The sequence below is a fragment of the Manihot esculenta genome, chromosome 10, assembly GCF_001659605.2.
Source record: "Manihot esculenta cultivar AM560-2 chromosome 10, M.esculenta_v8, whole genome shotgun sequence".
Lineage (NCBI taxonomy): Eukaryota > Viridiplantae > Streptophyta > Magnoliopsida > Malpighiales > Euphorbiaceae > Manihot > Manihot esculenta.
The window spans coordinates 6,735,992-6,748,896 of NC_035170.2; the positions used below are offsets into that span (position 1 = coordinate 6,735,992).

At 32.8% G+C, this 12,905-nt stretch overlaps 1 protein-coding gene across 1 annotated transcript in view; it reads right to left on the bottom strand.

The window, feature by feature from the left end:
• LOC110625026 (pyruvate kinase 1, cytosolic) overlaps positions 1 to 12,905 on the bottom strand; it is a 35,751-nt gene that overhangs the window by 12,037 nt on the left and 10,809 nt on the right. Inside the window, exons 10-14 of the mRNA XM_043961247.1 lie at positions 4,961 to 5,105; positions 4,642 to 4,730; positions 2,910 to 3,005; positions 2,718 to 2,785; positions 2,060 to 2,159 (exon numbers count right to left, since the gene is read on the bottom strand). Coding sequence (XP_043817182.1) covers positions 2,060 to 2,159; positions 2,718 to 2,785; positions 2,910 to 3,005; positions 4,642 to 4,730; positions 4,961 to 5,105 — 498 coding nt within the window. The remainder of the gene's footprint in view (positions 1 to 2,059; positions 2,160 to 2,717; positions 2,786 to 2,909; positions 3,006 to 4,641; positions 4,731 to 4,960; positions 5,106 to 12,905) is intronic.

The following is a 12,905-nucleotide window of genomic DNA, read 5'->3' on the forward strand; positions in this document are numbered from 1 at the left end:
CTGTGTGATCAGCCATTCTTAGGTCTTTTCTCCATCTCTCTTTCCTTTGGTCCTTTTTTGCTATTTGGCTATTAACTTTTCTTTATTTGCCATGTGAATCTCAACGGGCTTTGTTTGGAAACTTCAGTGATAAGATATTCTCCTTCGTTTCCACAGACGATGCCACTTGATAATACTAAGATCTGGCGGGACGTTCAGATGAGGACACTTAAACAGAGGTCTGATTCACTGGATTGATCATCCATCTGTGATCGGTCCGTTGAATCCCTCCATACTTGGCTTTGAGAAAGGGGACCTGTAAGATGAAGAACACAGTCAACAATCCACCGGGGAAGTTTTTAGTGAAAAACCTCCAACGCTCAAGTCAGATCTGGGAACTTAGTGGAGAAAGGAAAGCAAAATAGAGAATAGAAGAGAATAGTAGTTTTGTGTTCTCTCAGTGTGATGGCGAGAGAGAGATAGATCATTTCCTAGAGAAGGAGAGATACTTTTTTAGGATTAATTTGGTGTAAAAATACCTCTGAATAAAGTTGATGCCCCTGGTGCTGTGTCCCTTTCTGACGGGACAGGGATGCTTTTATATAGGTGTGATAGACAGTATATTAATGATGGGCTATAGGATAATAAATGCAGAGCTGGCCGGTTTGTGCCCTTTGCATGCGCACTTATGATCTTGTGTTGTACCAAGGAGGCGACCAACTCGTAGGAGGTTAGCATTTTTGCTCTGGCTTCATCAAGTTGTGTCTGGTTCATCTGACCTACATAGAAATGAACTCTTTTTTGTCATTGAGGTCGGCCACATCGGCAATCAAAGTCTTGTTGTAGTACGGGCTTTTAAGGATGTTTGCCCATCCACTCCAGTCTTTGAGGAGGTCGGTCTATTCGTTCCGAATTTTGGTAAACTCAAGGGTATTGTTAGTCTGATTCTTTACACTCAGTAGGTCGGATTTCTTACTATCCGGTCCGACCAAATGGAAAGCCTTTCGATTCATGTGTACACCTATCACGATCCTGGGAGTCCTATTTTTTATACATTATCATGGACTATAACCAAAAAATATAAATCATGTTACTATTCAATTAGTGCTAATGAAGTATCTAATATCGGCAACTAATGCTAATGTAGTATTCAATATTCAATTAAATAAAATTTTTAACTAGTAAACTACAATTAAAAATAATTAGTAAAGTTGCAATTTTAACTCTAATACTGTCAATTAATGCTAATGTAGCGTTCAATATTAAATTAAAAATAATTTTTAACTATAGTACATTACAATTTAATTCTTGGGATTTAGTAAAACCTACAGTTTAATCTCTTTATTTTCAAATTTAGTCCATAAAATTTTTCAATTACAATTCAACTTTATATTTTTACAAATAATCCTTAAATAATATAATTTTTCATAAATAAATATGGAAATCACTTTGTAATTATAAGGATGAACTTTTTAATAAAAAATAGGGGTGAACTATAACTAAAAGATATAAATCATGTTACTATTTTATTAATAGCATAAAACCTAATGAACTAACTTTAAGAATATAATGACCAAAGTGATGTTTCACTAAATCTCAAGAATTAAATTGTAATTTAATATTTTTAACTGAATATTTAATGCCACGTCAACAGTATTTAACACCAGAAAAGTCTCATTTTGCTAAGGAAGTGAAACCAAAGGTATTTTTTATTAAAAAATAAATCACAAGACCTTATTTGAAAAGAGCTAAATCATATGATAGTTTTTTATAATTTTCTGATAGTTTATATTTTGACATACTCTCTTGCGCAAAGCACAAGAGTTTATAAGAGATATTGTAATTTTAATTAAAAAATGGGGGCACTCAAGAATTGAACTCTAGATCTTTTGATCAAAGAGACTCAAATAATATGAAAAACCACTCAACCTAAAAGCTTGTAGAAAGGGGGGCCAAGAATAATTTGTCGAACAAAGTAAAGTTCAATAAAGTATTCAAGCATTGATGTAAAGGGGGGAAATGTCAAGGCAAAGTAAATAGCTACAACAAAATCTATAGCTAAGCATATTCAATAGCATACCTCAAAAGCACCAGTGAAGGTCCAACGTAGTTGATTTGTCTTAAGTCGAGGGATAACAACAGATATCACAGGCATTGTTGGCCTATACTTTGAGATCAACCTACGTTGATGAATTAGATCCAAAATTCAAAGAAAGTTACATGTTAATAATTTCTTTTAAGCAATATCTTGCCATCTCAAAGTGATTTCAAAGGACAGTAAAAAAAAAATTTAGTGCACTTACATTTTAAATAAGAAGAATTATTATCATGTCTTTGAAATTTTATAAAATTCAATAGTTTTTCTCTATTTCAAAATTACTCAATTAAAACGTAATAGTATTTAATCAAACTTTGTAGTCATTCTGTCAAAAAAAGTCATTAGCTACTTTGAATATTTATACTATTTAGTCTCTCTAATATTCATTATACATATTATTTAATCCCTATAATTGTAAATATCCATGATATTTCATCCCTCTGACCAAAGCAAAACAAGGCAACTAAGTTTCTTTGGCAAAAGGACTAAACATTTAGATTTTACAAAATAAAGAAGCATTTTAATCAAGGTATTTTGAAATGGGAATGAACTAGTAAATTTTTTAAAATCCTAATAGTAATTATTTCTTTTAGATAGAAGTATAAACAAAAAGAATAAAAATAATAGAGAACTAGAAAACCTTGCAGCTCTTCCTGTTGAAGTGAAGCATATAAGGACAGAAGCCTTCACCTTGATAGCAGCACGTACCTAAATGACCAAAAATGTAATGACAAAATAAGTATAGTACAGTAAATGAAAATATTCCCAGGCCTTTAATGCATCCAATGTTATAAAACAAACATAACAAGTAAATATCAAACTAAAAGAATACCGCAGAAGAAGCAATAGATTCTAAATGGCTCATTGGTTCTCCAACATATTTTACAGTCTTCTTGAAATACAAATCTTGATTGTAAACTTTCTCCGCCTGCAGATAAAAATTTCATTTAATAACTAGTAATTACATAAGAAAAACAGAAGATCGAAGAACAAAAGTCATGATATATACCATATAACACAAATTATTTAATAGCTAAGAAATTTGTAGACCTTTTCTTTGCCCTCACCATGTTTTATGACAATCAGCCCAAGCCAACTAAATATCATGATTGAACATATCAAGTATAGGGTCTAGAGGTGATCTGCAAATTCTCATATAGTGAGATGTGGATTTGATAAAGGATATCCTGGGTCTGACAGGTAGAAGTAACTTAACCATTTCGTACCAGATGGTTTAGGACTTTAAAGTTATTTGGGACAATTGAAATGGGTGTGACAACTTGCAGTTGGTATCAGACACGCCTTGAGTCAAATATTCTAGAGTTACAGACAGATTTGTGAGCATGACTTATGACAAGAATGTCATAAAATTAAGTGGGTAAGATTATAATGTTCAATCAATTTGCCTCATGATTTTTAGTTCTCCTATGCATAAACGAAAATTTTCATGCATGATTTCAACATTTTATCTCGGAAAACTATGAATTGAAACTGGGGGTGTAAATTATTCAATTATAACCGAATAATCAAACCAAACTGATAAAATTCGATTGCTTTGATAGAGGTAAATTCAATTTGGTTCACTTATTGATTAATGATATTTAAAAAAAAAAGATAGTGCTTGGTTGCTAGTTCGGTTAGCTTTGATTTAGTGAGCAAACTAGCTTAAATAACTGAATTTTACTAATCAAAATTATAATTAAATTTATAATATTTATTTCCTAAAATAAGTTATATTTATTATTTGACTAAAAGGCCATATTTGCCTTTGAATTATATAGCGGGTCAAAAATATCAAATTTATTTTTTAATTTAAATTTACCCTTAAACCATCATTAAAATATTAAAAAAAAAGCAAATAAGACCAGATAAACAAAATAATTGGATTGAAAAATGAAATTGGGCATTTTTTACCCCTATGGTAATCCACAGCAAAATGTATAAATAACAAATTATAATATATATATTTTTTATTTATATGTTTAATTTATTAATAACATAAAATATAATTTATATTTTTAATTAATTTGGTTATAAAAACAACCAATTGAATATTTAGATTTTAAAATTTCAGTTCGGCCTGATTAATATTTTAAGAAAAATTTTGGTTTGGTTGACCGAATGCTTAGCCTATTACTTGTTTCTAGCCATCCTCGAGTTATCTAACTTAGTGCCGTAAAGAAGAGGAGAGGCTCAAGCATTTTTTCTCATGCGCTAGTGGTGTAGCTCAATAGAATATTATTACAACGACAAAATCTTTCAAGCCTCACTTGACTTTCAGGCACCAAAGTATATTTTTGAGCAATCCAAACATAGGTTAGGCAGATAAGGAAATTTGCTCCAGGTCTCAAGCCTTACCATAGTTGAACTGTTGAAGGAAAGAATTATAAATATTTGTAGACATGAAAGGAAAAAATCTCTACAGCAATCCAAAGACATTCAAAAACAAAGCTCTGGTGACCGTGTGTTTGTGCATATGAGAGAGAAGAAATCATGGATAACTTAGCAACTTAAGGAGAAAACAGAAGTAACAGAGATATTTGAGTTACATAATAAGAACTTACCTCAGCACAAATTCTTCCGACGATTGAAATGGTCTCAATAGGGTACGATCCCCGCAGGGTCTCTGCACCTAGAAGAATTGCATCGCTGCCTAAAGCAAGAGAAAAAAAATATCACGATAAGTCATGTAAGTGTGACAGTATACAATAATAGTTGCAACTTATTGGGAAATGCTAAGAGATGAATCATTAATAGGCCATAAGCAACTATACTCTTTTCCCATGACAGAAGATAGCATAACACAGTGCACAGCAGCATAACATGATGGAAATTCATTGAAAGTTACACAAGGTATCAAAACGTTGGACCACTGAAATTTACCATCCAAAACTGCATTGGCAACATCAGTTGCTTCAGCACGAGTAGGCCTCAAATTGTCAGTCATACTGTCGACAACACGAGTTACCACAGCAGGCTTTCCAGCCATGTTGCACTTGTATACAGCAGCTTTTTGAAATAGAAATACCTGTAAAGTTCATAGGAAGAACTCTAGTAACATATCAGAAGTTGATTATCCCTATTTTAACACTCTTCCAGTTTTTTCTGGATAGGTGGAAAATGAGGAGGAAAGGGAATTATTGGAATAAAATAAGTTTGATTTGACACTTTATTTGGATAGAAGAAGGAAAACTAGGAGAGAAAAATAAACCATATTTTCCCCTTGGCTTTTTTTCCTCTCTAATATTGAGAAAGAAGTAAGAAACTATAGAGAAAAGTGACCTTTTCTTGTGGAATACATATCTGTCCCATATTTATTGCCATTTTCCTTCCTGTCGCTTTTTATTTTCTAATTATCCAAACAAAATGAGGGAAAATAAACAAAATGTTCCTCCTATTTTCATTTGCCTCTTCCAATTTATCCATTGTGAAAGTGCAAAAAGATTCACTTACAAATAAATGGATATCAATGTTAGCTAACATGCTATTTTTATTCTTGCAATTATCAACATAATTAGAAAAAATTACTTAGTCCCTATGGTATGGAAAAACTCACTGGTTAGTCCCTCTATTTTGAAAAATGCACTAAAACGTCCTTGACGTTTTAAAAAATATACTACTTAGTCTCTTTGCCGTTAAATATTTTACTACTTAGTCCCAATGGTTTTAAAAAACTTATTAGTTGGTCCCTCAAGTTCTTAAAAAGTTTATTAATTAGTCTCTCTGTATCAGGGGCATTTTAGACTTTTTTGTAATATTTAACGTCTAAAACTAACGGAGAAACTATATAGTAGACTTTTTAAAATGTCAGGGATGTTTTAATGCATTTTTCAAAACCAAAGGACCAACTAGTAAGTTTCTTCATACTATAGGGATTAAGTAGTAATTTTCCCATATAATTCCTCCATAAATTCTTATAATTTTCCCTCAAAAGTTACTTCATATGAAAATAAGATGTATAATGACATTTAGATCCAAAAGGCAATTATCTAAGATTTAGGAGATTTTTCATGGTTTTAAACAACAGCCATTATGTTACATCACAGGTGTCATTTATAGATATTTAGAGAGACCATTACTACCCCCATTTTCCAAAGTAAATCCTAAGTTGCATCTCTAAAGTCTATTACAACTGGTACTTAATGGTAACTGCCATAATTTACCGTTAAGTAATGGTAACAACTGTTACCTCAATAATTCAGCCAAAAGGCAAATGAGCAGATAGTGTCTTTTCATGTTCTTTGTATCTTGAAATCTTCTGTTTCTAACATTTTCTCCCAAATCTCTCGCTTATTCTCTATTAAGCGAAAATCATCATCAATATTTCTATTCTAGACAACTAATTAAGCTAAATCATCATCAATATTTCTATTTTACACAACTAATTCTTGCAAAAGACTAGTATTTTCTGCTTTTCTTGCATATTTATTGAAGAAAAATTGATGTTAGATTTATTCTTAAATTAATAGTGTGAGGCATTAGTTTTTTACTATCTGCACAATTATGTTACTTGAAATCGTTGACATTTTTAGCTTGATTTGCTTGATTTATATGCTTGTTCTAGGAAAAAAACTAAGGGTCCTTAATTGTGGAGAATATTTGTAATTATTTATTTTCTTTTTTGTTGAAATTCTGTGTATAAATTGTTATGTAAAATATTTATAAATCTCAAGTTAGAAATACAAATACATTCAGACATTCTCCCAAAATCTCCATGGTATCAGAGCCCAAAACCTGATTTTAGTGTTTGAATTTGAACCAATTTAAAATTTAGGTTTTTGAAACCCTAAGCTACTGAATTGACACTACCATATCTAGGAGCCTCCTTTCTTCTCACCACCGGTCCCACCATATCTAGGAGTTGAGTAACGACTGTTACCTCAATAATTCAGCTGACTAGATCTCTAGGTCCTATGTTTTTTCTCTCTAAGTCTCTTAAGTCCTATTTATTGCTTCATAATGCTACAAAGATATGGAAGGCACTACCCTGACTTATTCCAAAATGGAAAACGACGCCTAAATTTATGAAATTTGAAATAAAATTCATAGTATCAAACAAGGAGACATGACGATCTCTCAGTTTTTCTCCGAGCTAGGTGGCTTATGGCAGGAACTTAATTACTATCAACACTTCCATGCAGGATCACTTTAAATTTAGTAAGAAAACAACTGGATAGCAATGGTCCAACCTATACTCAGAGGACTCTGAAAATTCTCTTATTATAGCACGGTTACTCAACTCTATGCAACTCCAGATCTCTAAATCCTATATATTAGTTGATAATGCTGTAAAAATATGAAAGGTATCGTCCTTGACTTATTCCAAGGTGGAAAATGATGGCTAAATTTATGAAATACCAAATAAAATTCATGGTATTAAACAAGGAGAAATGATGATCTCTCAATTTTTCTCTTAGCTAAATGGCTTAGGGCAAGAGTTTGATTACTATCAATACTTTTAGGCATACTGTACTGGAGATGCAGTTAAATTTCAAAAAGTTAGAAATACAAATAAATTCAGACATTCTCCCAAAATCTCCATGGCATCAGAGCCCAAAACCTGATTTTAGTGTTTCAATTTGAACCAATTTACATTTTCAGTTTTTGAAACCCTAAGCTACTGAATTGGCATTACCATATCTAGGAGCCTCCTTTCTTCTCACCGCCAATCCCACCATATCTAGGAGTTGAGTAACGACTGTTACCTTAATAATTCAGCCGACTAGATCTCTAGGTCCTATGTTTTTTTTTCTCCAAGTCTCTTAAGTCCTATTTATTGCTTCATAATGCTACAAAGATATGGAAGGCACTACCCTGACTTATTCCAAAATGGAAAACGACGCCTAAATTTCTGAAATTTGAAATAAAATTCATAGTACCAAACAAGGAGACATGACGATCTCTCAGTTTTTCTCCGAGCTAGGTGGCTTATGGCAGGAACTTAATTACTATCAACACTTCCATGCAGGATTACTTTAAATTTAGTAAGAAAACAACTGGATAGCAATGATCCAACCTATACTCAGAGGACTCTGAAAATTCTCTTATTATGGCATGGTTACTCAACTCTATGCAACTCCAGATCTCTAAATCCTATATATTAGTTGATAATGCTGTAAAAATATGAAAGGCATCGTCCTTGACTTATTCCAAGGTGGAAAATGATGGCTAAATTTATGAAACACGAAATAAGATTCATGGTATTAAACAAGGAGAAATGATGATCTCTCAATTTTTCTCTTAGCTAAATGGCTTAGGGCAAGAGTTTGATTACTATCAATACTTTTAGGCATACTGTACTAGAGATGCAGTTAAATTTCAAAAAATAGTTGAGAAGGAGTGGGTCTATATTTTTCTTGTTGGCTTAAACAATGAGTATGATCTTATTAGGATCTAAGTTCTAAGTAAAGGTCCATTTCCTTCATTGGAATAAGCCTATTCCTATGTTCAATAAGAAGAAAACAAGAGAGCTATGTTCTACCCTGCACTAGTTGAAAAGGCTTTAGTTTTAAAACACCAAAAGCTCCTACTTCTAAGAAAGACCACTTACACGACTATTATGAAAAACTGGGGCATACTAATGAGACTTACTGAAAATTACATGGTTGCTCTGCTAGAGGCCATAGGGGAAAACAAGGCACCTTAAGAGCACAAGCTCATTAGTTTGAAACCATGGAGCCTCCAAGGAGACAGCTGCTGCTGAGATTTTCTCCTCTCATGGAATTCAGTCTCAAGCACTTCTCATCCCACCTTGACTCCTCTTCTAGTGGAAGATCCAATTTTGTAAAATTAGATAATGCTTTCAATTGCTCTTTTGATACTATTTCCAAAATTATTGATACTGGAATGAATAGACATATGATAGACTTGTCTAAAGACTTTATTAATTACTTTTCTTCTCTAATTAAAGATAGCGTCAGGATAGCCGATGGCTCTTTCACCCTTGTATCCAGAATAAGTTATGTTGTTTCTGCTCCCAATATTAAGCTATCTTCTGTTTCTCATATTCCTCATTTTCCATTTAATCTTTTATCTATCAATACTATTACTAGAGTTCTAACTGTATATTGAATTTTTTTTTTCCTTGATTATTCTGGGAAGAATATTGACAATAGTAGACTATACGATGACTTATACATGTTGGAAGGGAATCCAAACTCTCATTCATTTCAAGCTTGTTTTGGAGAGAATATGGATGTCAACTAGGAAATAATATAATAGCATAGACGATTAAGGAATCTATCCTTTTTCGTCTTAGAAAAATTCTATCTTAGTTTGTTTTCTAGAACTCAATTTGACTTTTTATTTTGTGATACTTGTGAGTATACTATACATACCAAAAACTCCTATCCTTTGACTTATAATAAAAGTATAATCCCTTTTGTGACTATTCATTTTGATATTTAGAACCCTACTCAAACTGTATCATTATTAGGTAGTCACTGGTTTATCACTTCCATTGACCCGGTTGACTTGAATTTATTTGATAAATTCTAAAATTGATGTATTTTCTTGTTTCCAATATTTTCACAAAATGATTTGTACTCTTTGAGATTAAATGAAAATTTTGATAATTGATAATGAAACAAAATACATGGACAATAGGTTCTTTGCTTATTGAAGTCCACTAGAATAATACATCAAACTAGTTGTCCCTACACTAGTGTACAAAATGGAGTTGCTAAAAAGAAAAATATGGATTTGTTGGAGGTAGTTCGATCTTTTTAGCTCACCATGAATCTTCCAAAGCATATTGGGGGATTTCAATCTTAGCCTCTGCTTATCCTATTAATAGAACGCTGCTCAAAACTCTCTACTTTAAGAGTCCTTTAGAGGTACTGAGGAAAAAATTATTTACATTGTTCCTCAAAAAATGTTTGTGTGTGTTTGTTTTGTCCATGCTAGGATAACTGAGAAATTAGTTCCAAAAGCCCTTAAATGTTTGTTAGTTGGATACTCTCCCACGTAGAAGAGATACAGGTGTTATCACCTTCTATCTCAAAAGAATTTCGTTAGTATGGATGTCACCTTCAAAGAAATTAAAAAAAAGGTGTTAGGTCATGTACCAAACACTATTTCTATCTTTATTTCTTATAATTCCCTATCTCCCTTCTATAGAGTTTTTGTCTTATCTATTTTCTCTATTTCTATTACATAGAATTGGAAAAAAACTTATCGAGATTCTAAGTAGAAAGGAGTGATGATTGAAGAGATAAAAACTTTGGATAAAATGAGATCTAAGAGCTGGTCTCTTTTCCACTTGGAAATAAACTAGTTGGATGCAAATGGTGTTCATTGTGAAACACAAATATGATAGATCAATTGAAAGGTTCAAGGTTAAATTGGATGCCAAGGGATTTACTCAAACTTATGATATGAATTATCAAGAGACATTTGTCCTGGCTACAAAACTGAACTCAATCTAATCTTGTTATCCTATGCAGGCAACTTTGGACTAGGACTTAAAACAGTTTTGTTGAATCCAACATTACTTTGAGATAGGAGTCATGTGCTCCTTATAAGAATCTTAGGCACTCCTCTTAAACTAGCTTTTGGAGTGAGTTAGGCCTGATCCAAATTTAATATGGTATCAGAGTCTCTCTATTTGATGTTGGACCTCCTTTTAAGTATTTCATACTCCAGTTTATTCTTGAGCATGAGGGATGTGTTGAATACCACATCAGTTTTGAATAGGGGTCATGTGCACCTTAAAAGTATCTTGGACACTCCTCCCTTAAGTCTCTCCTTAAGCTAGCTTTTGGAGTGAATTAAACCTGATTCAAATTTAATAAGTTTAATAAGAAAAATGCATTCTTCTATGAAAATTGTTGACCAACATAAAAGGTTCATAATTAGGAGTAAGATCTTTAGAATCCTAATTAGGCTTGATTATGGGGATTTTATCTTTATTATAAATATTCTTAAAATAGATTGATTTTATGTATAAATACTCAAATCTTGTAAAGATCAATTTTATTGAAATATAATTAAAAATTCCTCCCAAAATTCTTCTTGGTATCAAAGCACATACCTAATTTAGGGTTACATTTCAATTTTGAATCTTCAAAACCCCAGGCAGCCAAATTTGGTACTCTCCTACCTAGGCTTATTTTTCTTCGACATTGCTACCTCTAGAAGACTCGCCGCCTCCTTGCTGGCTGTTACCCAGATGTCGATGCCATTCTGCCGGCGCGTGTGTCATGCGCCACCTACTACTGGTGTGATGCTGTTTCCAATGGGATTTTTTATCGTCCGGTCATTGCAACTCTTCCAGTCTCTTGTTTTCAGCCTGTTTTGCTAATTCTTGCTGAGTTGGGTGTTGATTGGGTATTTTTTTGTTGTTGGGCAGCTCCTTCCCGTTGTAGTGCTTACTTTATTTTTTTTTTTCTTAATATGACAAACAAGAAAATGACTAGTGGGGATAATGTACGTGCTTCTGATAGTGCTTTCTCTATCTCTTAATACTGCTCCATGGATAAGTGACACTAGTGCAAATAGACACATGACAAGCTCTTCTAAAAGTTTCCTTAATTACCTTCCGTGTCTACAAAAGGACACCATCAAAATAACCGGTCTCTAGAACCGGATTGATTGTTTATACTTCTAACACTAAGCTATCCTTTGCTCTCCATGTTCCTCATTTCTCTATTAATCTTTTATCTGTTAGTGCTCTTACCAAAGATTGGAAGGGAGAAATGATTGAAGTACTGAAAGCCATGACTAAAAATTAGACTTGGGAGTTGGTGTCTCCTACACCTAGAAAAAAACTAGTTGGCTGCAAACAGATGTTCACAGTGAAACACAAAGTAGATAGATCAATTGAAAGATTTAAGGTCAGACTAGTTGCTAAGGAATAGACTCAAAACCTACATAGTGGATTATTAGGAGAAATTTGCCCTTGTTGCCAAAATGAATTCAATCAAAGTTTTGTTATCTTGCGCTGCCAGTCTTAAGTGGAATCTACAATAATTTTAATGTGAAAAAAGCATTCCTCCACAGAAACTAAAAGGAGGAACCGAGGAAGTGTATATAAAAATCCCTTTTGGATTTGCTGATGAAAAAATACAAGGGCGTGCATGCTAAAAGAAAGCTTTGTATGGGTTGAAGTAGTCCCTTAGAGCTTAGTTGATCGATTCAGTAGAGCTATGATTTCTTTTGGCTATCAACAAAGCAATATTAATCATACTCTATTTACCAGACATTACAAGGGTAAAATTACTCTTCTCATAATCTATGTTGATGACATAATAATGATAGAGGATGACACTAAAAGAGATGACTCGATTGAAACAACTTTTAGCTCAAGAGTTTTGAACTTAAAGATCTAGAAAAACTTCAATATTTCCTGGGAATTGAATTGAGGTTGTCAAATTAAAGAAAGAAATTTTTATTTCTCAAAGGAAATACATTCTCGATTTTTTAGAAAAAACTGGCATGTTAAGTAGCAGAAACTCCCATTGAAAACAATTATATCAGTGGATATTAGCAGATATCAGAGATTGGTAGGCAGACTGATTTATCTTTCACATACTCAACAAGACATAGCATATGCAATTAGCTTAGTCAATCAGTTTATACATAATCCTCGTAAGCCTCACATGCAAACTATTTTTCGCATTTTGCAATACTTGAGGTTTGCTTCTGAAAAAAGTCTCCTATTCTCTAAAGATGGTCATCTCCGCATGCACGCATTCACAGATGCAGATTGGGCTGATTTCCTTGATAATAGAGGGCCCACTAGTAGTTATTGCACACTTGTAGAAGGAAATCTTGTCACTTAGAGAAATAAGAAGCAAAGAGTTGTTGCTCGATCAAATGCTAAAGCGGA